We start from the raw sequence: 27437 nt of genomic DNA on the forward strand, positions 1-27437 counted from the left end.
TTTAGAGGATGCGAGGCCATTTCAAAATTTTAATTTTTATTGCAATGTTTATGCCTCTATTCATGTGTTTTGGGCCCCTCTTAACACAGGAGTGCGGTACTTTTACATAATGATCGTCTGTCATATTAAAGTCCTCGCCTACTGAATGCTTATTAAGCCAGGGAAAGCACTCTGTATTTTGAAGTAAACTGGAGTTGTGGTGTCTGGCAAATGAGGCGCTGGTGCACTGGAAGTGATATTTCTACATCAACCAGTCAGAGCTTAAGGCAGCTGTAAGGGTTGAGAAACTGTCCTCTATATCTGAATGTACCAACAAACAAGCTGTTCAAATGTATAACCAATGTACAAGTACATATATTTATCTTGTTATTCTTTTTTTAATCTTTGTTACAACCTGTAGTCCCTCTGGTGTGCTTTAAATTGTAGACCCAGGTTTTACACACAGTGTTGTTGTTGTATAGTTCTATAATATGGCGGAAAGTCCTTAGAAATGTCGAAGAAAAGTTTTTTGATAAGAAATAAACTCTGCCTTCAGAGGAAGGATTTAAGTCAACAAAAAGCGATCGACAGCAATCAAAGATACAGTAATTGTGTTATTACTGTCACTGCCAGAAGAGGACGACAACATTTCCGCGCTCCACCTTTTAGATCTATATGTTGGATATTTTTGTCAGCGAGCCTCCACCTGAAAACTGTGAGCAGCTGGCCTGCTTGTTGACCTGCCTGGGGCTTGAGTTAAGGCGAGGATGACTGTGGTGGTGATGAGGAGGGCCGGGCGTGTCGGTGAAAGTGAGGGCGGGTGTGCACAGTGTAACAGGGAGAAGAAAGGGGTTGGAAGGAGGGTGAGGGATGGGGCTGCATTCAGGAAGAGGCGGATAACTTACCTCACACTACAGCCATGCCAGAGGGAGCAGAATACAGAAGAGAGCAGAGGTTAGAGCGCGAGAGGGGAGAAGCAGGAGGAGGGGACTGCTGTCGCGCAGAAAGGTCTGGGGGGGTAGGAGCCCCGGCCTGGGGAGGCAGGGGCCCAAAGCGGGGAGAGGGGTGGAGAGAGAAGAGGCATAAAGATAGTCAGAGGTTCAAGGAAGAAGAAGTGATAGCGGGTGGGAAAGACAGAGAGAATGAGGAAGACAGAAGGTAAAAAGAAGAATGCAGAGCAGAAGAGTAGTTGGTGGGAATTGAGTGAGGAGACCGCAGAGAAATGTAACAAAGATGAAGGGAAAGTGAGAGACAAACAAGGAGAAGAGAAGACAGACAACAAGATATACAGCAGTAATCCATTCGTTGTATGTCAGAATGGGAAGAGGAAAGGAGAAAAAGAGAATCAGCAAGTTTTGAGGAAGGAAAGGAGGAGGAGGAGGAGGAGGAGGAGGAGGAGGAGGAGGAGGAGGAGGAGGAGGAGGAGGAAGTAAGGTGGGATACGATGCGGCACAAGCAGAGGAGTGAGCATGACCACATGATCAAACACGTCGGTGACATTAAGCAGCAGGGAGGAAAGGCGCGTGGAGCAAAAGATAAGATTGAGCAGGAATAGGAGTGAGAGGAAGAATGTGTGAAGGAGTGTGGAGGTGTGGTGAGCAGAGAGAAATAAACAACAGAGCAAAGTGTGAGGATCACGGTCACTCTTTTCAGCAGACACTGTTGAAAACCGTGCGAGGGAGGGAGTGGGACAGGTCACAACCACGAAGACCAGGGACAGCTCAGGTTAGGCATAAGTGTGTGTGTGTGTGTGTTTGTGTGCGTTGTGCAACTTTGCATCAGCTGTGATATATTACGGTACCTGACGTGGTTGTTGTATGCAGCATTTGAAATGCATTGGGTACCCATCTGAATGAACAATCAGCATCCACTTCAGAGGGAAACATTGCTCTGGTACCCACAGCAACATGCAGAAAATGCATTGGAAATGCTTTATGATATTGCCATGTTAAGAATATGCTATTCATGATATCTTCAGTGCCCTGCAGAATCTCCAGCTTTGCCACTTTGATTTCAAACTTTCATTGTCTTCCACAAAGAGAACATGTTTAATGATCCTGGTTTGACTGAAATGCGATATAAATGTAAAAAAAAGGAAAGTAAGATAGAGAGAAACAATCAGTGAATCAGTGCAGGGTGTTTGAAACTTCCATTCAATTTAAGATGGACATTTTTTATTCCAAGTAGAATGCAGGAGCATTGTTGCACATGAAATGAATGTGAAAATGAAAACAAGACCAGTCAGACTATGGGCCTGTCTGACAACGCTGACGTCCCAGTAGAACAAAGACTCACTGTCATAGATGTGAAGCCACCTTCACCGTTTCTGTGATGTATATAGTGTGATCTTGGCCCAGCGCTCTCGGTCATGCCTCGCAGTGGTGACTAAGGGGAAGGCGGGCTAACTGTAAATGTTAATGAGTGAATACCTTCCGAAAACAAATGGCAACATTTCAAAGAATGTTTTAAAAACTGAAATTGTTTGATTTAACTACGACTAAGACCTTTTAAAGTTTTAAGTATGATATACTTTGGACATTTCCGTGAAATAATACATACATTCTTGACAAGTTGTTCGTATGGGAGATGCATGGGTTCTACAAGACACTGAAAATATGATGATCTGACAGAGGGAGTTGATCTGTCGTACACAGAGCAGCCATCCACAAACAGAACTCTTCACAGCACAGCACATTGCAGTCATTTTCTACTCTGCTTGCCTGACGCCAGAGTCGTGATGAGATGTTTCAACTGGTGAGAGGTTGGTTGTAGGTGGTGAGCAGCACACCTGTAAGTGTGCTTACACTATATGTATGTGAATGCTGTTTCCCTGTGTTTGTGAGGGGACCGTTTCTACAGGTGAGGCTGAGTCAAGAGGTAGAGACGAGGGCAGATCGGGGCTCTTTTGGGGGGCCAGTCTGGGGTGCCTGGGGCAGGCTGGGAATTGGGTACTCACAGAACTACTTCCACATGGTCCAACGCCCACTGGTCATGTCCTGCACCGTCTTGGCGTGGCTGCCACCATCGCAGCATCACCCCTTTGACTCTCGCCTCTCTGGAGAGATTATGGGAAACATTGTGGAGTCAGTAAGAGTCAACGAGTATGTCAACGACTACAGCCGCTTCAAACCGGCCTAAGCTAAGTTTACCGCACTAGTTTAAACAGTACCAGTCTCTAATAAGACATCCTTTATAAAGCGTTTGAAAGATGTAACTGATGGCTTTATTGGTGATTAGTAAATCATTTTAACATGCTCTATAGATCAGTTCTAAACCATTATGAAGATGATGCTATCTCTTTCTTTATCAGGAACACTCCGTCAATGGACTTACCTTCTGGAAAACAGCTGTAGAGCATCTGGGCCAAAATCGATTTATTGACAACGTATTAATGTTTACAAATGTAGATTTGATGGAAGGTTGTTAAAAATGTATCAATTACTTATTTACAAGGATAACTGCAGATCACTATGTTATGGTTTATTAGAAAGTGACATTACCATTTATCAATGACATATTAACATTTCTAACATTTATGATGCATTAGTAAAAGATGAATTAACATTAATAAAGCCATTAGTTACAACACATGAAACTTTTAAAAATGTTTACATTATTTGAAAACAGTGTCTCTGTCTGTCACTCACAGTGGAATATTGTAGGAGACTCTCTGGGCCTTTATGAAGTCTTTGGGCTGGTGCTGTGCGATTACGTGCCAGCTGACTCCGTTGTTGACGCTGTATTGCAGCAGCACAGCTCGGTCAACTGTGTCAGGCTGATCCAGAGCTATGTTACAGCTGTCTGTCTGCGCGACGCTGCCGATCTGCAGCACAAACATGATCTTACTGTGGGGAGACAGAGAGGGAAGGAAAAAGAGAGAAGGTTGGAGAAAGAAAACATTAAAGGTTGATAATACAGATTCTGATGTGGGGAAAACTAATCTGTGGTAGCTATGAGGCAGGTAGGTGTACGTTTACATAGTTAATTTATGTACAGTATACTTTGGTAGTACCTGTACCTGGCTCTAGTGAGGTCCAGCGGTTTGGTAACTGCCTGCCTCATCTTACAGCCGTTGAAGTAGAGTGAGTCTCCGTGGGCATGCGGTGAGAGCTGCCCACAGCCGCTGCCCACTCCACCACCCTGGATCAACTGCCAGCTCTCCTGAGACATACTGCCTGACTCAAAGTTGTCCTTGATGGAGCTGGGCAGGTCGCTGTTGGAGAGGGAGCAGTCGTCACCTGTCGAGGTGAGACGAAGCAGAGGGGAGATGATGCAATTGGATGAAATAAAGATGGCAGGCCAGTCGATGGTGTGGTTTAAATTGATGGTAAAATGAAAGCATACAGCAACAGTGCAACTGTGATGGACAACTGTATTCAAGCTGTTTCTTCAGAAAATGTGTCTCAACATTTAGTTTTTACTTTGTTCACGTGCATCACTTTTCTTGACAAAGAAACTATACTACTTTGCATATTTCCTCTGAATAGTACTAATGAGAAAGAACTGTGTGTGTTTCTAGCAGTTCAAATAAAATATGCTGTTTGTGGCCCACCATGGTGTCCCTCATCACAGATGCAGACCACTCCACTTGTACAGTAGCCGTGGCCGCTGCAGAGCCCTGGGCAGGCTTCACCGATGTAAACATGGTCCATCCCCCAGCTCTGCCGCTCTCCTGTCCCCTCCTTTTGAATCCAGCGGAACTGGGTAGCCCTGGAAATATACAACAAATCACAAATAGATTACGCTGCTTGAACTGGCAACAGAGAGAGATGTTGCCTGTCATTCTGCTGATACAAAAAAAAAAAATACACCAGCATAAAGTCATATGTTCCAGTGCTAACCATGGAAATAATATATCTGTGTGCTAGTACCCTGAGGAGACGTGGTCTGGCAGCTGCACAGTGACCCTGGTCCATGTTGAGCTGTTGACTGGGCTGTAGATTGTGGACTCGTGGAACTGGAAGGGAGAGCAGCCCACGTTGTTGACTGAGGAGGGGAGGCACTCTGACTGTACCAGCTGCCACGAGTCAGACCTAAAGGGAGAGCATGAGAGTTGAAAACGGTCCATGTAAAAATAACAAAAATTAAAATAACCATTACCATAACCAAGGTTAAAATGGTGGGCGTAAAGTCAGGCTAGTGGTATAAGCCATTGAGGCTATTGACCTGATATTTAACATTCATGTTTTAGATCATTTCATGGTACCGCCTCCTGTGTCTGTCAGGTCAGTTTATAAAAAATGGCCACAGTAGCTGAACATTTTTTTTCAGTTGGAATAGGAAAGATACATCATCAAATAAAACTAATGAGCCCTGACGTGCAAGGTATTGGACATTTTATAACTATGTCAAAGTCTAATTCTTGATCAGGCCCCTCCGTGTCTTTTTTACCTTGCATCCTTCCTGTACTGCAGCAGGACAGAATGATGGTCTCCACAGGTGTCTGCCTCACAGCCGACAACAATCTGCATCAACAAGACAGATGCACAGTAAAGGAATAAAGCCTCCATGTACAAGACAACGGACAGCTTTTAATACGGCAGGTTTGTGGCTCTCTTGCAGTACTGTACCTTAAACTGTAAAATATATCCAGGCTGCACTATGAGTTCTCGTGTGGCCAGGATGTTGTGTGTCTTGTCTTGGTTTTTATTTGGCCAGTACAAGTGGAAGGAGGGGTTTCCACAGAAGCCAGCTGTGCGCACGGCATTAGGGTAGAAACTCCAGCTCTCCTCGTGCGAAACACCCTCTGGTGAAAGGTGAAGACATAAAAAGAGAAGATCATTAATTAATTTGCAATGACAGGCTCAGATTACATCAACACAAGCCAACTCACCATCATCAAAAGTGTCAAGCAGAGTGGGTGGGTTGATGTCTGACCCCCCCACCAAGATGTTGTCTATGGCCCACTGGGCTCTCTCCAGACTGGGAGTGGCTAGGCCAGAGGAAATGGTAAATGGTTGCCACCAGCGCAGACGAGTAGCATTGGTCAGAGCTCCTTCTGGGAGGACGATATAATCTCTCCTCACTGACACATACTTCAGATAGTCCATCTCGTGCAGCAGTGTCCAGGACACGCCTGAGGAACAGATATGGACAGAACGAGAAAAATTAAAGAAGAGAAGAAATCATAAACTGATGATGATGATAAAAAAGGAAAAGTACACATGTTGTTAGCGCACCTCCATCAGTAGAGTAGTCTAGCAGCACTCCCTCTTTACGACAAGTTGGACGGTGGCACATGGTCATGTTATCTTCACTTCCAATCCTGGCCCAGTACTCCACAAACCTATCCACAAAAACACAGTTCAAAATGCACGTAGAGTCGCACAATATTTAAAGATAAACCGAAAAACTTCCTGCTGTGGTTGAAAGAAGTACTAACTTCGCTCCGCGGAGGTCCAGATCTGCAGTGACAGCCTGTCTGGCATCAGCCCCTCCGAAGTACAGTGCTGTCCCCTCAACCAACACACCACAGTCTGTACAGGGCCTCCCGCCCTCCAGCACCTGCCACTGAGGACCTGCTGCCCCCTCCCAGTCAAAACGCTCCTTCAGAGATCCCTACAGAAAAAAAGACACACATATCTGAATCACCGACCATCTTGGACAGCTAAATTCTTCTTGTCTTTTTCTTTTGGAATCTGAATTATTTTTAACGGAGTGAGAGCCAGATTCTACCTTCAGGGGAGTGCTGGCATAGCAGTTTGGTCCAGTGAACCCTGGGTCACAGAGACAGCGCTGATCCAGACAATCTCCATGTCCTCCACACTGGCCGTCACACGCTGGCCCGATGTAGAAGTTCTCCACACCCCACTGGATGTCTGAGTGCTGCTGGAAAAACCGGAATCGTACCGCACTGGGAAGAAAAAAAAGACAGGATAGGTTAGTCAAACAACATGCATAATACTTTCATAATTTATATGACAAAAGTTTTAATAGTTTATAAGATGACAATAATTTGATCTCTCAATAATTTAGATCAAGCGTGCCTTGGCGGTACAATTAAATATGAAGCAGTACTGTATGTGAAACGCATGTGAAGGTATATACGAGGTAGGATGACTCACGTGTCAGCCAGGCTGTCAGGCAGGAGATAGACTGCCCTCTTCCAGCCTTCAGCAGGGAAGAAGACTGACGGCTGGGAGACCTGACCTCCACAGCGGGGGTCAGCGGGCAGACACTGGGGCATCAGGTACTTCCAGGTCACTCCAAAGTCCACTGAATACTGAACGTGGATTTGTCGGTCTGCATGACGCTCTGGCTCACTGCAGCCTACTGCAATCTAAATCAACACGGACAGTCAACATCATAGCAAATCAAGTCTTTTTGACTTAAATTCATACAAAAGGTGTCGTGCAACACAATTAAGTTGTTGTTTTTTTTGCCTATGAGTCTTTTTAGGCTCATTAGTTACCTTAAATTGCATGACCCAGCCCTTGTCAGGAATAATATCATGTGTAACAGCGTACACCTCTCTCCCATCTGCATTGCCACACACCATCACTCCATCAGGGGAGCTGCAGAAACGCTGCACTGAGCAGTCCTCTGAGAACAACCAATGATCGCTCACTGAGAAAACAGAAAGAAGCAAAAGATCAAATGAAACACGAATAAGACCAAGAGGCTCTGTTTAGTGGTAAATATGAATTTGACATTCCTGTACACTGTTTGATTGAGGCATTGATTCAGTTATACCTATAGGTGTTTCCTCCTGCTCGCTCAGCTGCCCTATCCTTCCTGAGGTCCCATCAGCAGGAGCTCTCTCATGGTTGGGCAATGCCACCCCTCCAAAAGTGTCAGATATCTGCGCTCGTGGGTCCGAGCCTGCGATGAGGACGTTGTCCAGAGCCCAATCACTGTGGTCTGCTCCCTCATGTTGTGGCTGCCACCAGCGCACACGTACACCTTCCTGACGGGCAGCAGGGGGCAGCAGCACATTCACAAACCTGAACACAGAGAAAAACAAGAAGAAAGTCACAGATACCCTGTACGACGGGGTAGTCATGTACATGTGTCGTTGACGATAGAAAAACTCACCCAGGCTTGGTGTACAGATCATAGAAGATCTCTGTCAGTAGGTGCCAGTTGATTCCTCCATTCAAACTGTACTCCAGAAGCACTCCCTGGTTGCGATTGCTGGGTGGGATCATGCAGCCGTACATGAAGTAGAACTGGATGAACTCAGCGTTGGTCAGGTTCAGGTCCACTGTCACCAGCTGACGGCTGCAACTCTGAGCACAGACACACATATAGAAATGCAGTCAGTAGAGTCAGTCAGAGGCTCAGGCAGTATTGATCTGTGATGAATCTATTCCTCTATTTACAGCATTCTCTATTTAACTATATAATACCTCTAAAAACAAACCCAGAAGGCTCATGAGCTGTTATGTTATTTGTATTATGTAAAACATTGTTGAAACATAACCCGAATAACAAAACTGACTTAGTAAAAGTTTAACCAAAGTAGTAATTTATCTTGATACAGTTTTATGCAAGACTTTTAACTGCTGCTTTTAAGAGGTTTATCTGGCAGTGTGTCCATTAAGAACAGCCAGTCAATTGGTATCCATTAACAACACTACCCTAAGTGCCTCGGGAGAATTTAAAGCTGAGATAAGGGCTGACACCTCACCGACAGACTGGTACTCGAAGCGGCGTCTTTCAGATACTGTTGGATGTCTCTCTTTTCTAACTTTCTCTGTATAATGTTTGCACATTGAATCAGCGCATGCCAAGTCGTTTGCAGTCTTTAGTGCAGAAGTTTTGTTCTTTCAATCCCGAAGTAGCATGGCTTGGAAGGTAAGTTAATGCAACGATCATATCCACATGAAGATATCATGACCCAGTGGAAAACAAAATTATTTAAAATCATTTAAAAAAAGAGAAAACTAGATTGAGCATTTTAATTTGTACAAACCAGAGTTTATAGTAAATACCCCAGAGGGTGTGAAAACTGTGTTTCAGAATATGAATGCATTTAATCTTCATAATAGAAAAGTATCAAACTACGAGGGTATAGATGTATATTTACCCCACTAAAGTGCAGAGCAGCTCCTGAGGCCACGGCTCCACACACAGTGCTGAGTTTCCCACCGGTGAGTACGTGCCAGTGGCTGAGTGAAGGAGCTCGGCTGAAGCTGTCCTTCAGCTGAGAGGGCAGAGGAACCACAGGCTCATCGCAGTACTCCCCACCCCACTCTGTGTCACATCTGGGGAGGATGGTGGAGTCAGATACTCATAATCAGATACAAAGGCAAACTTGCCATCACGTTATAGTGAGTTAAGCAACACAATAAAATGAATAATGAGGGTGACACAGTATTGCTCATCCAACATTCTGTTAGCACATTAGTTAACGTACGAAACAACATGGCCAGAAAGCTAAATAAAGCGGAGGAAAATAAAGTATTTAAAAAATAAATGAGTATTTTACTTTTACACCTCATTGCTGACAATTCAGACATCAAACTCATGCAATTACTTACACACAGGAGCTTTGTTGGCAGCGTCCGTGTCCAGAGCACATATCCGGACAGCCATCTCCAATGTAAAGGTTGTCCAGAGCCCAAGTCTGCTGCTTGTCAAAGGGAGCCTGCTGGAACCAGCGGAACCTTGTGGCTGGAGACCTAAAGACATAAATCAAAGTCACGGATACATCTCGCAGGTTATGTTAAAACTAAGTATATAGCAAGAAGGTAAATCAAATCCTGACATGGCACTATATGCTTATGATATGGGTATACTGCAGAATCAGGATAAAACATAAGTTTGTCCACGTGTGAGTTCAGGGCAGTGCTGACCTGGCATATGACGGGAGAGGCAGGGTAATGCGGCCCCACTTATTATAGATGTCAGAAACCAGCAGCCTCTGCAGGGTGTAGGAGGAGCAGTCGGGGCTTGTAGGCAGACAGTCTCTGACCACAGGCTGCCAGGTCAGACCCAGATCCAGCGAATACTCCAACTCTACCGCTGCAGAGAAACAAGAGAAACACAATTGTTGTCAACAAGAAACTGCATAAACAACCTAAAAAATAAACAGCTTTACAGTCTATAAACTTACTTAATAAAAAACTAAATATAGAATGTAAGGACTTTTTCTCTATGTTTTCACTAAATATGGCTGCTGTTGATTGATTTATTAGTTGATCTACAAACAAATAATTGGGAACTATTTTGTTAACATAATATCTGACATTTTATAGACAAAATAATTAATTAATTATTACAAAAAGATTTGCCAGATTTATCAATGATGAAAATAATTGTCAGTTGCAGCCCTGTTGACGACCAATAACAGCCTTTTCACACTTCTTATTGCTTACAGTAGCAGGAGTTGGTGACAGAGCAGGAAGCAGAAAAGTCAAACTGGATGAAGGCGTCTTGACCCAAACTGATGTCAGTGGTGACAGCATAGCGAGTGTTGGACTTTTCTATGAATGCGAAAGCAGGCCCGTCGGAGCCACAAACAGGCATTCGGGTTCCTCCAGGGTGGAGGAGCCATGAGCGTCCGTCGATTGATGAGAAATCATCTTCCAAAGGTCCCCAGCCACTGGCACTGCCACCTACTACCACCTAGGGAATAAAAGACACACGTTTGCATAGTTCATGTGAAGAAGGCAGAGAAAATGGATACGTCAAGAGATATGAAAAATGACAGCTTGGATGGATAACAGCCATGATGTTTCACTGCTTGAATGAAAATGATTAAAAGACTTATTGATGGAGGGATGGTTGAATGGATCCTCACTTACTGTACCTGATCAATGACCCATGGGCTGTAAAAGTGTCCATTTTCAGAGGGCTGCCACCAGCGGAGGCGAGTGGAGGAAGTGCGGGCACGCAGCGGGATCTCCAAAGCCACCAGGCGAGCCTGATTACTGCTGTTACTGAAGAGAAATTCTTGCAAGAGGCTCCAGGAGAGACCTCCATCCACAGAGAACTGCAGCAAAACCGGCTGGGAGCGAGGGTCTGGAGCAGCCTTACCACAACCAAGACGCAGGAAGAACTGAACAAACCTGCAGAGTACAGCCAGAAACACATGAGATTATCACTGAAGACTGTCAATCCAACAACAACAGAAATGTTGTTGGTGGTGTATTTGTTTCTGCAGAGACTTGGTAGGTTTCTTTTCTTTGCTTTTTGTTTGTGTGACTGGAGCTTTACCTGGCATTTGCCAGGTCCATGTCATTGGTGACCAACATGCGAAGGCCGTCCTCACTGAAGAACAGGTGGTTTCCACTCGACATGATGCCACACTTCCTGGACGGTTTGCCACCGCTCAGTAGTCTGAAACGCTCAGCATCCACAGCTCCACCTACAGACACAAGGATGTTCACAAACGCACATACATAGAAAGCAACAAAACAGTAAACACACAATCATAAATCCATCATATACTGTGCTAAAAAACAAAAAAAACTAAAGACCTCTATTTACTGAACACTCCTTAAAGTAATGACGTAAAATGCTTTAAAAATATTGAAGATATGCATGTAAAAGTATAAATTAAGGTACACGACTGCAATCATAGAAAAGTCTGTTATTATAAACGGTTATTTCCTGATGGCTTTTTGTGCCGGTATGTTGTTGTACCTTCAAAGTCCTCCTTGAGGAAATCAGGGTTGGGGGTGTCAGGTACAGAGCAGTCAGATCCAGAGAAGCTGGGGTCACACACACAGTGGCTGCCCCCCACACAAGTCCCGTGGCCATTACACATGTCCTGACACTGCGGGCCAATATAGATGTTGTCTAATGCCCATGTTGGAGGAGCAGAACCAGTTGAAAAGAAACCTTGATACCATCGGAACCTCACTGACCTGTAGGGAGGACAACGTGCAAGGCTTAGAGAGGCAGACAGATACTATCAACATATTATCTTGCATATCAAAATAATTTGAAAAAGTTTCCCCTTGTTTTCTTTTATGCATCTGCTCTTCAGGATGTATCTGGTCCTTACCCACAGAGGCGAAGCTTGCCAAAGTGAATGACCTCCCTCCTCCAGCCCTGAGTTGTACCAGGGAAATAGATGCTGGCAGGGTGGAGCTCCGTGGAGCACAGTGAGGAGGGGTGGGGCCCACCGGCACACAGGGGCACCAAAAGGTGCCATGTGGCACCAAAGTCCCGTGAGAACTCAAGACGCACTGGGTGGGAGGAACTGCTTTCAGCTGTGCAGCCAACATTAATCTGGAGAAACATCAATATACACATCATGAGCCATGATTTATGTTTTGATTGAGTGTGAGTTATTGTCGCTTTGGAAAAGGAGTCATCAAGGCTGTGTTTGTGTACCTCAAACTGGATGATAGTGTTCTCATTTACGTCAATGTCCCTGGTGGTAATGGAGTGCTCGCCAAGCTCGCTGGACACGAAAACCATGGCTGACTCATCCTCCTCCCTGAAACATTCACACACACACACACACACACACACACACACACACACACACACACACACACACACACACACAAACACAAACACAGAGATTAGTCACGGGTGAAAGCATGTTTTTGCAAGTTTTATCATTATTTGGTTCACAGATTAAATCAGAAACACTGTCAAGACACGGCCATTGTCAACATTAAAAACAGTTTTTCTTACAGTCCAGTCTTCTGGTAGGGGCAGTAGAGGCCAGTGTTTCCCCCGGGGAAGAACAACCAGTTGGACTCATTGGGGCCTTCCTCAAAGCTGTCTATCACCATCGGTGGGTTGTGTAGGGAGCTGCCGTCAATGATGAGATCATCTATGACCCACACCTCCTCTTTCTTACCTGCAGGATACAATATTTTGGAGATTGTTACACACTGATTCTACTGGTTCGGGCCGCATGAAGTGAGTGCATGTGTTGAAGAAACGGACAAGGTATGCAAGAGCACAGATCGTGTGAATTTTAGTGTGCGACCACACAATGTGTCCCCTCACCGCTGTTGTAGGGCTGCCAGAGTCTGAAGCGGGTGGCGTTGGTCTGAGCGCTGGCTGGCAGCGGCAGGTGGAGGAACAGAGTGTCAGTGGAAGCTGGGAAATAAAACTCATCCAGCATCAGCCAGCTGATTCCTCCGTTCACAGAGTACTGCAGCAGCACTGAATGGGAGCGCTCTGGGACACCTAGAAAAGCCCACAAGAAAAACTATTATGACAACATCCTATTATGACCAACAGTGGAGCTATACCAAGAAATAAAGAAGTTATATCTCACCTTTGGTGATGAATTTGAAGGAGAACTGGATGTAGAGAGTGTTGGTGCAGTCCAGATCCTGCGACACTAGCATTCGCAGACCATCCTGCAAACAAACAGACGAGGATTACATCGTTTGTCAGCTAAGAGGAGTCAGTGATCTAAAGATATCAAGCTGTGACTATGTGATTTAACTGTATTATTATTGCTTTGGATGTTTTCTGCATGGTGTTAAGGACCCCTACCCCTTTGAAGATAAGGGCAGTGCCAGATTTAAGAGGCTCTCCGCTCAGAGTTCCCCTCTCTGCTCCATACACCTCAGGCCACGTCTCCTGTTGCAGGTTCTCATTAAAGTCTTCTCTCAGCACAGATGGCAGTTGGGTCAAAGGCACACAGTGGGCCCCTCCATAACCCTTGTCACACCTGTGTGAAAGTAACGGTAACGTTCACATGAAGTCAGAAAATAAGTGTAAAAATGACGAAAACGTACATCAGCTGAGCAGTGAAGTCTGTTTCACTTACAAACAGCGTCCATTGTCACACAGACCGTGTCCAGAGCACATCCAGGGGCAGCCGGGGGCAAGTAACACGTTATCTAGAGCCCATCCTTCTGCCCCTGGGGTGAAGTGGGTTTGGATCCAACGGAACCGAGTTCTGGGGGAACTAAAGGATACATAAGAAAGTTACTTAGCTTCGGGAGTTCATGCACTTCCAGAAAATATACCAATACTGTCTGCTCATAATGGGTACAGAACACACGTACTTAGCAGCACTGGGAAGGTAGACGGTGATCCTCCTCCAGTGTTTGTACTGGGTCGAGGTATAGATGGAACTCTGAGTATAACCAGCGCAGCCAATGGCTGGGGGCACACACTCTGGCGTGATGAGAGACCAGTGATGACCGCAGTCTGTGGAGTACTCCAGTCGCACGCCATGGGAGAAAGAGGTGGACTTACTGCAGCCCATACTCAACTCAAATTGCAGGAATGACGAGCCTGACACCTCAAAGTCCCAGCTCTCTGCATATCTTGGCTTCTCTGCAGACAGAGAGAAAAACAAAACGTCCCACTTACAGGTATTTACTATAATGTGATTGCAGTTTACACACTAGGTTACCATGATTTAACGTTATATCTTTGATTCAGCCAAATTCTGTGGCCCCACCGTAACCTTGATGAAATAGGCTCTGGGGTGAATTATGTATGTTGACCCTAAACAGAAAACAACTAATTTCTAAATTTCCACGTCAATGCCACATGAAGTGAAAAGTGTACAACCAAAACACAACACTTTGAAAATATTAGGTATAGGATTTCAATGTAAAATGTGTGCAGGTTGCAGCGCATAGAGTCTGACAATCAGTGCTTCATGTTTTCACACGGGGACATGGGAGCTCTATATTCATAGATGTGTTGCCAAATTGATCTGGCTTTGAACGCTTAATGGGCCCTGCTGTAATGTAATATTTGTCCAAAGTAAATCCGTTCACAGCTTGGTGCAAGCATAAATAACAAGCAGGATGTTCATTCAGGTTTGCTCTCATTAATAATGCAGGACCCACAGCGCCACAGTAAATTGGTGATTCAATTTCAGCCTTTTGTGTGGGTAACACTATGATTTCACCGTGCAGCCATCTACGTGCATACCTTTGCTGAGTATGTGAACATACAGTGTGTGGTGGTTTACTAGATGTGCATATGCATGGCTGTGTATATGGTTCTGCCACATCCTGCTGCACATTCACTTCAACACATTCACACTGGGCTGCCCACTGTGAACACTGCAGATTCGCTGGAGCAGTTGGGTGTGAAGTGTCTTAGTCAGGGCCCACTTGACAGTGAGTGTTGAGGGAGTTACTCCTTCACTGTCCATGCACACGCTTTCTGAGCCAGTCGAGGAATTACAACACCCAACCCTGCAGTCACAAACCCTCTTCACTAGATGTACTTATGAGCGGTAATGTTTTTCGTGTAACTCACTATCAATGGCCTCGGAGTTGAAGGTAAGTGCTGTGTCCAGAGATAAACAGTCCACAGTCACTTCCCCGCCCTGAATGCGGTACCAGTTGTGCCTCAGAGGCGTCATGCCGTCGAACTTGTCATGGAAACCTGTTCTGGAGCTGTCGTTCATACCAATCAAGACATCATCCAGAGCCCATTGGGCAGAGTGTTTCCCTGCAAGGATGGAGAGAGAGACAAATAACCATGTATAACAAAGCTACAGCTGTGATTTTAAAAAGAATATTGTAATATTGTAATTTTCGGTGCTTTTCTGTAGTATTGTGCACCCTGATTATGCACTTACCCTGCTGTGGCTGCCACCACCGAAATACTGTGTAAGGGGTTTTGGCAGCAGGTGGCAGCTCGATGGTCACCACTTGGGGCTCTAGGAAGGAACTGAAGTCCAGCTCCCTGACGAACTGCCACTGGATACCATTGTTGGTAGAGAACTGGATAATGACGCCTATAATCACAGAACAAAAAGCAGAGTGGAGAGAACTTTTAGATGGGAAATCATTTTGCATAGATATGGATACAGCGTTAAGTAAAATTAAAATATAATTTTTTTTTTAGATAAGCTGTTTAGGAGGCCGGCAGTGTTTTATTTGACATTGCAGGAATGATCAGACTGAGCCTTCAGCACTGCTGCAGGCTAGAGATCCACAATCTGCTGACTGGTGAACAGACTAGAACAGACAACACTCGACTTTGATTCTCCACTCGAAAAAAACACGGACACTGAGGACCAGATCTGAACCTACACAGCCTTGGCTCAATCACAGGGCACAGTGAGAAGGAACAAATGAGACAAGCCAGTGGTGAACTGATCAGATCAGATGTGGAGCGGCTCGTTGCACTGCACTGTTGAGGAACAGCCACATGAATGCAGCAGAGGGCCTTAATACAGCATGTTATAATCACCTTCGTTGCGGGACCGAGGCCTGGTGCAAGTGGGCCCCAAACTCTTGCTGCCAATTCGGATGTAGAATTGAACCAACCTGTGTGTAAACGGTAACAACTAAGTTTCAGTTTCACATTAAAAAAAACACAGCCACCGATTGAATCGGTCTCCAGTGCTTCCAAATGAGAGATTTATAGCTGTGAATTCCCCTCACCGTGTGTTGGTGGTGTCTAGAGGCACTGTGCGTGCTTCTCTCCTCCCGGGACTACTGAAGTACAGAGCTTTGCCCTCACCAATGATGCCACATCCACCTCCAATTTGTCCCCCACTTAGGCTCTGCCAGAGAGGGCTCAGCTTCCCCTCAAAGCCCTCGGACAGCTCTGTGGGACAGGCTACCGATGGGACACAACTATCCTGCTCCACTAGAGGATAACATAGGGAATCAGAAGTTATATTATATAACGATACATGGAAAATATTATCTATTTTATTGCTTTCAGTTTCATCGTTTTCCCTTCTCTAAACTGTAATTGTACCTGTGTATCCCATATCACAGAAGCAGACTCCAGAGATACAATCTCCATGTCCCCCACAGTGGTTTGGACAAGGCTCAGAAATGTAGACCCCATCCAGGGCGAAAGGTGGGGCATCTCTGTACATGCTGCTCTCCTGGAACCAACGGAACCTGTTTTTACTGTGAAAATGAGGGGAAGGGGAAAAGGGAAAGAGCTAAATACAGACATTTACATTTACCAGTCTATAACAAATATACATTCTGGGGGCCAATTCACAAAGAATGGCTTGCGTCTGTTGATAGCACCATGAATAGTGCATCATTTGCAACCGCTATCTGCCCCGTCTGAAGATCAGATTCAAAAAGATACTACTGTAATGACATTACAGCGCAAATACGTCCATAAAGTTTTGCAGCTGAGTGCAATTTTCCCTTCTATTGCGTCTGATTGCAATTATCTATGTGGCAAATTATAAATGAGCCTGAAGCCAAAGAGTCGGTTGTGAGGGGGGGAGAGTCAGCCTGAGCCAGAGGTCTTGTCAGGAGGGGCTTGCCAGAGTGCTACTTCCATCCAAACCTCCTGAAGGCAATTAAGAGAGAGGAAAGGGAACAATGTAAGCCCAGGATTTGGGAAAGGAGGGAAGAAATAATGTGTTTATTCATTTATATAGTAATCTTATTTATCATTCTTTTTTCTCATTTGTTTTCAAAAATCACATGTAGGGGGAGCTTTATTCATACATTTTTCATGACATTTTGCATCCTGTCACTGCATCCCAAAAATAAAGGAGTTTGAGCAGACCGTTATAAATGCAACTAACCCCCAACTAACTCTCTGAAGACGCAAATAATTTCACTGTAATTGTGTGTGGTTAGTAGCGCAGATCTTTATGAACTGGACTGCTTTTGCAATGAATATTACCTCATTTAAATATGTGCAAATAGCACCAAGATGCCATTTGATTGGCAGGGCAGTTTGGGGTGAATTTCACCCTTTGCGACTGTTTTCAAAAGATTCTTTAGTTTTTGTTTGTGCAGGTTTAGCTGCCGCAAAAGCCCCACAATCCTTTTGTGAATTTGCCCCTCTGTGTCTGAGGATTAAAATGACTATTACATCTTTGCAAATCCAATTGCATGCCTGTTACCATAGCTACCTGGCTGCAACATTGCGTGGTATGACCACAGTGACCCTGGTCCACTGTTCATAGTCTCCAGTGTTGTAGACAGTGGGCTCTCTAAGCTCACGACCACTGCCCTCACAGACACCTGCCCCTGGGGTTCCTGGGTAACAGCCCTCTCGGATAAGCGCCCAGGTGCGACCGGCATCATGAGAGTACTGCAGCATGACTGGAGCCGACGCGCTGAACTCTGACTCACAGCCGATGTTCAACTAGTAGGGGAAACAGTGGACAGAAAATGAAAGAACAACTTAATTCTGGTTAATCGGTATTGTGTGCATGTTTTTTTCAAAACTGAACCTTACAAAATGCCTTTCTAGTTTTTTAACTTTCCATGTGAGTACCTTAAACTGAAGTGTGTAGCCAGGGCGCAGGGCCAGGTCTCTGGTGACGGCCACCCTGTTCCCATCGGAGCGCCCAAACACCATGGCAGAGGGCGTTGAGGCACAAAAGCTGTTGTTGCTTTCCCTCTCCATGCCTTCATTGCCCAGCATCAGCCACACACTCATCTGGTTCAGAGGGTAGTCGAATGCTGGCTTCTCGTAAAAGTTCTGTAGAGACAGAAGACACCCAAGTTTATTGAGGTGTTACAGGTACCAGTGTCTGCAGCAAAGCATATTTATCATAAGATAAATGGATACACTTTTGGAAAGATTCAAGGTTTTATGGCTGTTCTATCTCAGTTTGGTTGACACTTTCCTCAACAAGAAGATACATATATAATATCTCAAGATGAGAACAAATGACAAGTTAAAGGAAAAACTGCACAAATAGATTCCTGACCTGTGGTAGAGTTGGATTGGCCATGGGGATGATGTGTTTCTCCCTCTCTGACAAAATGATGACATCATCAATTGCCCACTGGTCATAACCATCCCCAGAGTGAAGAGGCTGCCACCAACGGAACCTTGTGGAGGGCGTCTTAGAGGCCAAGGGAAGCTCATAGTGGACAAAGCTGAGAAGGGAAGAAGAGAAGAAGAGACCGATTATTGACGTATTCCAAAATACAAACCTCACAGCCACATCTAAAACTCTTTTCCTGTTTTGATAACAAGAAACAGTAAAAGCAAAGACGAGGAATATTAATTTTCTTCTTCACGTTTCTCACCGAGGCTTTGTGAAGTCAGTGAAGTACATCTCAGCGATGAGGCCCCAGTGGATGCCTCCGTCGTTGCTGTACTGCAAAAGCACTCCTTCCTCCCTGCTGTCTGCCTGGTTACACTCGGCACAGTCTCCGCCCACCCGCAGGTAGAACTGCACAAACTCCGCCCATTCAGTGTCCAGGTCCCAGCTCACCAGCTGCCTCAGTCCAGCCTGACAACACACACACACATATATTCAGACATACTAAAAAAGGAATGATCAACGAGGAGCTGCAACACATACTGTTTAGTGTGTTATTTTTTTATATTCCAAGGGTCACACTGTATCATGGCAATGTTTCAATGATTCAAATATTACTTGTTTGTCTTGGGCCACAAACTCTTTAAGGAAACTTTGTTTTGCCAATTCTGGAGGCTGTTTCCTGGTAACAGCAGCAACAAGTAGATAGTTCCAGCTATGTTTGCTAATTTGGAAATATGATGTGGTTGATACAATACAGAGCTGACTGAAAATTGCGTGCACCCTCCATCCAGTAAGAATCAATTATTTTATAAAATCATGGAAGGATTAAATGAAATCCATATGTTTTCAGGGTAGAGGGAATTCAGAGGTCAAAGGTCAACAGTTTTTGGCAGGAAAAACTAGAATGTATTCAGAGTTTGCACAATCCTCTAAATTACTTATTGTCATAACACAAAATGTTTTTACATTTATAATCTGGATCTGTATTTGCACAAAAACACACAGGGACAATGATGAAATTCATGTCCCTGATTTCTTTGTTAGAAAAAAAGTGTCATAGTTTATGGAAAAATATGAATTTGTTCAAAAATTCTCTCAAAAAAAGTTCTGGGATCTGCACCTGGATCTGGATTTTCACCAAAAACTTGGCATAGATTTCCCCCAAACTTGACTTTAATCTATGGATGATGTCAACCTTGTTGGATACCTTAATAACAAAACACTTGGCATTCTTGAAGAAGGCAAGTTAATAGTTGTTCTACCTTGCTGAAGTACAGGGACGATCCAGATGAGACCACCCCACAGCCAACGTCAGGGGTGACCACCTCTCCACCAATCACCTCCTGCCATGTGGCCAGCAGTGCATCCTGGGACTCAAAGTCAGAGAGTACACTGGAGGAGAGGGGGGAGGAGGGCTGGCAGTCTGTTCCAGAGAAACCGTCTTCACACCTACAAGAGAAGAGAGTGGCCGAACTTCTTATCGTTGCTCTGGTTTCAGCTCTGCTTTAATTAGAATCCCACAAACATATTGAAAAAGCGATAACATGTGTGTGAGAAAGCTGACCTGCAGTGTCCATGGTCACACCAACCATGTCCGTGGCACATGTTAGGACACTGCTGGCCGATGTAGATGTCATCCAGGGCCCACTCGTCCTGCTCTCCATAGTAGTTTTGGATCCAGCGGAACCGTGTGGCACTGGACCTGAACACAGAAAGTACACAATCACAAAAATAACCTAGATTCATACTATAGAAGCGGAATAAAATGTAATGAAATACTGTAAGTGACTACTCCATTATAACTGTTAAAAACATAACGTAAAAAGTGCATTACATGATCTTATAAATTGTCGGTGGTTGCTAACATGTCAACCACAACATCGTGTTATACTCCGTAATCTACTTCTTCACTGGGGATAGAGAGTTGTGGATTTAGTGTTCTGGCAGGTAAAGATTAACCTTATCGCATGTGTGAATTTCTATTTTCCTATGTGTGTGTGTGTGTGTGTATGTGTGTGCCTGTGCCTATCATCATCACATGATCTCTGTTAAAGGTCGGCTGTGGATGTGAGTGTGTGTGCAGTGTGGATACATGCTTGTGCATGTGAGAGCCTTGCAGTTTCGTGCATGTAGAGCGATGACGAATGGCTGTCAAAGCGTAGATAGTCAGGTATATTGGGGGTTTTATTGTAGGGAGGTTTCTTGGCTCGCTGCTTCGATGACCCATATCAACTCAGACCACCACCTGATCATATAGAACTGGCCACGACTATTTTATTATCATTTACTGCCATGACCTTGTGACCTCTCATCACACCCTGCTGGAGATTAGACCACCAATTTATTTAGGGCCTGGGTGGCAGAATGAAATGGAGGTGGAGGTCACAGTACTCCGTGTGGAAGGTTTATGTGATTGTTTGAGTTGATATATGTGCGAGCTAGGGCTGTAACAGTACACGTATTCCTCAGGAACTGGTGAGTACAGGATGACTGGCTCAGTAAGGGACTTGTTTCAGTTCTTGTTGCCCTTTAAACTGAAACATTACAGTGTTATTATCTTTATACAATGCAACTACAGGTTGTGTCCTAAATCACTCACTCATTCACTACTCCCTACTTACTATCTAGGGAGTTCTATGTAGATGACAATATGCATAGAACCTATAGTGAGGTCATCAGCAAAAGGAAAAAACACTCACGGACACTCGGGTCATTTTCTCTGCGCCGTTAATTACATCACTGATGTCCCACATTTAAAACGTGCCAGATCTATAATAAATACTGACATAATTGACTCGATGTTTACAATATTATGTCATATTTATTCATTTGTTCATTATCTCTATTTTATTATTGATGATTTTCAAAATGAACAGAAGGAAATGTTATTTCTTGTTTTTTACCGTGTTTTGTTCGAGCACTTTAGGCATTTTGTATGAAAGAAAAAGTAATTTCATTGTTACGGTGCCTTAGTGAAAATTAATTCTCAGAAAAACATTTTTTTTTTGTAGCAGAATATGATGTGAAATAGTTTGTGCACATGTCCCTGGCTGTGTATGGATGTGTGTGAGGGGTGTGTGTCTACGTATTCTTGTCGACATGCAGACATTAACAGTAATAGGTGCGGATGATTCCTGGTGTTCTCTTTTTCAGCTTTATCTTATACATCTGACTCAATCTCAGGTGTATTCTGCTTGTTAACTACAAAAGATATGAAAGATAAAAGATCAGATCAGAGGACTTGATGTCCCAGAGGGCACTTTGTGAATCTTGTCTTCTATGTCTATCGTACAGATGGGAGTTTCTTACCATGTCTTCTGAGGCAGAGACAAAGTGATGCGTCTCCAGTCTTTGAACTCTGATGGATGGTAGACACTGGGAGCCGTAAACTCAGAGCAGCTTGTCATGCCAGGCAGACAGGCCTGGGTGAAAGAAATAACAGCTTTCATTAAAACACACTTTTCATCGTATACTCATTTGGGGGGAAAAGGCGTTGATTACTCAGAATTCATAAAACAAAGTTTTTCATTTGTCATTGTGGACTTAGCCCCTCAGTGTATGCATATAGAAGGCTAAGGCAGGATTACAGTATTTCTGACCTTGAACACTGGAACACAAGCACGGATTAGAAGTACAGGACATTCAATGCGTTACATTCTGCAATTGCCAGATGACTGCACTTTCATGCACATGGGAGAATTAGAGAAAATTCACTGATGGAGGACTCATTACGCCCTATTCAATTCCAAAGGCAATACAAATCTTGGCAGATACTTTGGTGCCTTATGAATATTTATGAGCCAGTTGTGATCGCAGAAAATCTTTGTTGAATCATGGGAAGATAATCTGCTTGCTGATTCAAGTATTGCCATGTATTTGCTAATAGTAGGATGATAAAAAGTAATTGCAATAATTTCTCATCTGAAACAAAGTGCCACATTTAAAGACTCTCATTATTTACATATTATTACGGAGGCTGTAATGGGTAAATCAATATTCATGATCATGAATAAATTATACGTTTCCTTGTGTTTCTCGAGGACGACTTTTAGTCATAAACAGCGGTGTGAGCCTGGCCGTGACAACAAAAAGGATCGGGTGTCATCAATCACTTAACATGGGGAACAAAGTTGACTGTGTTTACGCTCCTTACCTCTTTGACCAGGTGCCAGGTGAGGCCATGATTGGTGGAGAACTCCAGGCGGACCTGAGTGTCAATGTGAGGGGAGGGCTCGCGACCACAGCCCATGACCAGTGAGAACTGTAGACTGTAGGAGGCTCCGATCTGCATTGACTGAGTTTCCACATAACGAATACTGGAGCCAGGGCTGGGCTCACCAGAGAAACTAGAACATGTAAGAAGAGAGAATACCATACTTAATATTATGTGCAGAATTGTTATGCGATTGTAGCATCTGCAATAAAAAAAATAAAAAACGGTTGCAAATTACTGTTGTAAATAGTTATTAAGAATTGACAAATGTTTAACTATTTAGCTAAAAGCTTTGAAATACCATTGACAAAAAATGACAAATACAGTATTTGTGTCAGAGCATTAAGTCTCCTACCTGAGGGTCCAGTCATGCTGGCAGTAGGGCTGGACATGGCCAAGATAGAAACCAAGACTCTGGGTGACGTCCAGCACGTTGCTGAAGTCGAGACTGATGGTGTTGAATAGCACAGAGGTCATGCTGATTTCATCCAGGGCCCACACATCGTGACCGCGACCTGAATGGTACGGCTGCCACCAGCGGAACTGCACGCCGAACTTACGAGCGCCGGCCGGGAGTTCAACTGACACAATCCTGGTTGGGGGAAAGAGATCATTAAACGGAGCTTTATTGACAATTAATGGGAAGTTCGCTTGAAGTAAGCAGTGCATAGTCACATCTGCAGAAACGGGAGGATCGTGTATTTGGGGTTAGTATCCATAATGGCAAACATTTTAGCTAGAATTAATCACACAAGCTGACTGAACCGGGAATCAGACTCTGACTTGGATCTAAAGCCTGCATAATCGCAGTCTGTTTGGACAATGTTAAACAGATTTTTGACACAATGCAGATGGTCAATATAACCAAGATTTATGAATACAGCATCTGGCGTCACTCTTTCGATTCTTATTGCCCAATCTGTTCGCCACAAAGACCTTTTTTTCTCTTTGTCAAGACTGATTCCTGTATCTTGGTGTTTTGTACAAACATGTTGAAAGAGTAACAACCTGCAATTGCACCTGCAGGTCAGATAGTTGTGTAAAACTTGCCTCTGACTCAATGGCCCCCGTTGACCTTTCTAGTGGTGATGAAGAGCTCTGAGACCCGGCCTGCGCAGCTGGAACCCAGCCCACTTTGTCTTCATTACACACATAGACTGCTCTAACTGGCTCAATGGGTCCCAGTGGCTTACACCTCCAGCACGCCATTAGCAGCGCAAATGTGTGTGTTAATGGAGTCATAGTATCTCTGCGGAATCATATGCACACACACACACACACACACACACACACACACACACACATACACACACACACACTCTAAACATAAGAGGTACCTTGGCTCATGGAAGCCTTGGTAAGCGTAGTGCTGCAGCAGCATCCAGGTGATGCCGTTGTCTGAGGAGTAATGTAGCAGGACTCCCTCTCCTGGCTGGTCTGGGGCAGGACATGAGCTCAGGGTGCTGCGGCTGCCCAGGCGAAGCGTAAACTGTAGGTACCTGCAGAGAGTGAAAGCAAGAATATTAAAGACAATTAAAGCAAGAAGCAGTAGGGGCGGTTAAAGTGAGAAGGGGAGTGCAATAGCAGTTGGGACAGACATAGTGTAAACAAACAAAAGAAACGGAAAAAGAGAAGAGGGTAGGTTGATAAATGAGAAGAAGGAAAAGTAAGGTGACCAAGAGTCAGGAAGGAGAGGTGTGAGAGAGAGAGAGGGGGAAAAGGGTAGACAAACAGACAGTCATGCAGAGTAGACAGGTGGGAGGGAGGTGGCAGGATGATGGATGAGATGATTAAATGAATGAGGGCAAAATTAGATGAGAGGAGGTGGAAGAAATTAAAGAGCAAGACAGAGAGAGAGAGAGAGAGAGAGAGAGAGAGAGAGAGAGAGTGAGAGAGAGAAAGAATGAGAACCAGAGCTCACATCCATGTGTCCATGTTAACTGTACATAGTTCTAAAGTAGCACGAGTTTCCATCCTTTTATGTGTTCTTCTATGTTTTGGCAGACATATTATCATCTATACTAATGTAATATTTATTATAATTCCCATCATCTTTCTCGGGCTGCCAGTCACCCTCCAGCTCTCTCTGTCCTTGGCTGAGCAGTGCCTTCAATAGCGATGCTGTTTCCTCTTTCAGGCAGCTGTTCACTCAATCAGCCAGGAAACTGGCATTAAATATGGCCATCAGGTGGCACACTGAGAGCTGCAACAGGCATAATCAATCTAACACAGATGCCATATCTAACTTCACCGTTCCCTCTCTATCTTTCTCCCACACATGTCCATCCTCTCTTTTCATCTCTCCTCTCATCTGCAGTCCCCCCCATGATCGCAATCCATCTCCAGCATAGGAACCCAGAGTATGAGGGAAAGAGGGATTGACGAAGAAGGAGTGTGGATAGCTGACTGGCTGGAACATTTGCAGTATCAATCAGAAGTAAAGCCAGATGATGAAGACACGTTTTACAAAGATATATTTAATGGAAAGATCAGCAGATTCAAAAACGGCTTGTGTGCATGCCGAACATGTTCATGTACAAGTTTTTCAAGAGCGTACATGTGAGTTCACTCATATCTATGTTTGTCTGTGTTTGTGTATGTATGTTTTTGTTTTTTAAACATTCAAGATCCTGTTCTGTATCAGCTCCTTCATTACCTGGCCTGGGAACTGTCTAGTGGAGCGGTAACCAAGTGTCTCCTGCTGTCTCTGTTGAGGACCAAGGCCTTGCCGCTGGCCAGCACCCCGCAACCAAAGCTGACCTCAGCCCCACGAAGTGAGGAGAAGCTGTGGTAGGAGGAGAGGCGTGGGCTGGAGAAACCCTCCGACAGGAAAGCCGGGAAGGTCTGGGAGGCAAGCTCACAGGCTGGACCACTGAAGCCTGGGTCACATCTGGGAGGTGGAGAGAGAGTGACGAGGAGAGGAGAAGAGAGGAGAGGAGAGGAGAGGAGAGGAGAGGTAGGAGGGGAAGACACGACTCATTAAAATGAGTTAAGGATATAAACGAGAAAAAGAAGACAGTGATAATGAAAATCCATTAATGAATCATAACCATAATACAATTTGATTAACTTTGAATGGTGATTGGTGCTGGAAGGCATAAGGTGGATAACGAGCTGACTCGTTTTGAAGGAGAGACATTGGATTTATTTGGTTTAATAAAAAGCAGATCCTTACTTGCAGCCTGTGCGAGAACAATGTCCTCTCCCAGAGCAGAAACGAAGGCAGGCTGGACCAAGATACACTGAAGCAAAACACAGGCATGGAAATTACATAATTAGATAATTAAATCAATTTATTTTACTGCAGAAATATACATTTTTGGATACTTAGATAAGTTGTAATAAAAAAATGTCTGTGACCCTAAACATATTCTTATGGAGGAGGTTTTGGAGCTCAATTTTGGGGTCAAACAAAACATAAAAACAATGGGTTTATATGGCACTGAGTGCACCATGTGAGCTGTATGTATAGTACTAACCATTGTCTATAGCCCACATGTTGCCCAATCCAGTGCCAGCCTGTTTCCAGCGGAAACGTGTCGTCTCTGTCAGGGCAGCGTTGGGCAGAGGGATGGAGATTCTGGTCCACCTGGAGAGACAAAATACAATATGCATACATCCAAATTGACAGACCGATACATACGTATAAGTACAGTCACACACAAAGATTTGCAGACTCATTCATACCCGCTGTAGTTGTCAGAGGAGTAGATGGTGCTGTGAGGTAGATGGGGTCCAGCACAGAGCTCTGGCAGACACTCAGTGTGGAGCAGAGACCAGGAGCGACCGTGATTGGTGGAAAACTCCAGACTCACGCTGATGGAAAACAACAGATGTCTCATCTCAGCATTTTCATTTTCAAACTAAAATAAAGAAAAATGACTCAAGTGCTCTAATTTAGATTAGATAAGAAAAAGTAAATGATGTCTTCCGAGACTCCATTGTAAAGCCTGTCCCTTTACTCCTTCTACTCTTTTATTAAAAAGCACTCCCCAATTTAAAGCATTTGAAGCTTAAAATGAGTGCAAGAGATTGAAATCTGGTGCATTTACAGCAATGCTTTTATTAATGTACCCCGTCCCTTATCAAATAAACCAATAGACTAATTGATTTCAGATTTCTCTAGATGCCGCTGTTAAGAAACATTTAAGCATCGTGCCCTTAAGTTCTCTTTGTACCATTAACTCTACCTGAACCAAAATAACTGAGTGAATCAAAGGTGTCTCACTTGGCATGTGGAGGTCTCCTTTGTTGCAGCCCAATTTCGTGATTTTGACATGAAAAGTGGCAATATTGTCACATAAAAGCACTGCCTAACCTAGTTTTAAAATATGTCACACCTGTTGGCAGGCTGGTAGGAGCCACAGCCGAGGTTGATGGAAAACTGAGCGACATGTGTGTGGGTGCCAGGCAGCACAGGGAGCAGCTGCATGAAGTCCACAGCCCATACATGGCGGTTGGCACCCCCATGTGACTGCTGCTCCAGGCAGAACTGGGTGACTGGTGTTTGTAGCTCAGTGGGCAGCGCCACCGACACCACCGCAGGAGTCTGACATCGGAGAAACAGAGGATAGAATGAACAGATCAGACCGGAGGGAAGATACTAATTAGAAAATAGTGAAAAGCCATCAGTATTTT

General features: G+C 44.4%; 1 protein-coding gene across 1 annotated transcript in view; it reads right to left on the bottom strand.

The window, feature by feature from the left end:
- Positions 1–27437, bottom strand: part of reln (reelin) — a gene marked incomplete at its 5' end in the record, with an annotated part of 88407 nt that overhangs the window by 2798 nt on the left and 58172 nt on the right. The window contains 50 exons of the mRNA XM_079162364.1: positions 2936–3034; positions 3627–3824; positions 3998–4217; positions 4532–4689; positions 4851–5012; positions 5371–5444; positions 5550–5725; positions 5813–6055; positions 6159–6265; positions 6362–6537; positions 6655–6832; positions 7044–7258; positions 7391–7545; positions 7672–7922; positions 8014–8207; positions 9008–9185; positions 9462–9602; positions 9777–9945; positions 10299–10548; positions 10733–10991; positions 11140–11290; positions 11569–11792; positions 11933–12159; positions 12265–12370; positions 12574–12742; positions 12895–13077; positions 13169–13253; positions 13393–13570; positions 13670–13810; positions 13911–14184; positions 15127–15321; positions 15452–15610; positions 16069–16145; positions 16263–16470; positions 16585–16742; positions 17717–17952; positions 18085–18291; positions 18524–18695; positions 18849–19054; positions 19849–20035; positions 20151–20288; positions 21896–22008; positions 22740–22932; positions 23155–23391; positions 24137–24298; positions 25456–25689; positions 25975–26041; positions 26279–26388; positions 26487–26615; positions 27140–27348. Of these exons, the coding sequence (XP_079018490.1) occupies positions 2936–3034; positions 3627–3824; positions 3998–4217; positions 4532–4689; positions 4851–5012; positions 5371–5444; positions 5550–5725; positions 5813–6055; positions 6159–6265; positions 6362–6537; positions 6655–6832; positions 7044–7258; positions 7391–7545; positions 7672–7922; positions 8014–8207; positions 9008–9185; positions 9462–9602; positions 9777–9945; positions 10299–10548; positions 10733–10991; positions 11140–11290; positions 11569–11792; positions 11933–12159; positions 12265–12370; positions 12574–12742; positions 12895–13077; positions 13169–13253; positions 13393–13570; positions 13670–13810; positions 13911–14184; positions 15127–15321; positions 15452–15610; positions 16069–16145; positions 16263–16470; positions 16585–16742; positions 17717–17952; positions 18085–18291; positions 18524–18695; positions 18849–19054; positions 19849–20035; positions 20151–20288; positions 21896–22008; positions 22740–22932; positions 23155–23391; positions 24137–24298; positions 25456–25689; positions 25975–26041; positions 26279–26388; positions 26487–26615; positions 27140–27348 (8738 nt within the window). The remainder of the gene's footprint in view (positions 1–2935; positions 3035–3626; positions 3825–3997; positions 4218–4531; positions 4690–4850; positions 5013–5370; positions 5445–5549; positions 5726–5812; positions 6056–6158; positions 6266–6361; positions 6538–6654; positions 6833–7043; positions 7259–7390; positions 7546–7671; positions 7923–8013; positions 8208–9007; positions 9186–9461; positions 9603–9776; positions 9946–10298; positions 10549–10732; positions 10992–11139; positions 11291–11568; positions 11793–11932; positions 12160–12264; positions 12371–12573; positions 12743–12894; positions 13078–13168; positions 13254–13392; positions 13571–13669; positions 13811–13910; positions 14185–15126; positions 15322–15451; positions 15611–16068; positions 16146–16262; positions 16471–16584; positions 16743–17716; positions 17953–18084; positions 18292–18523; positions 18696–18848; positions 19055–19848; positions 20036–20150; positions 20289–21895; positions 22009–22739; positions 22933–23154; positions 23392–24136; positions 24299–25455; positions 25690–25974; positions 26042–26278; positions 26389–26486; positions 26616–27139; positions 27349–27437) is intronic.

This window comes from Pholis gunnellus, assembly GCF_910591455.1.
Source record: "Pholis gunnellus genome assembly, chromosome: 7".
NCBI classification, from domain to species: Eukaryota; Metazoa; Chordata; class Actinopteri; order Perciformes; family Pholidae; genus Pholis; species Pholis gunnellus.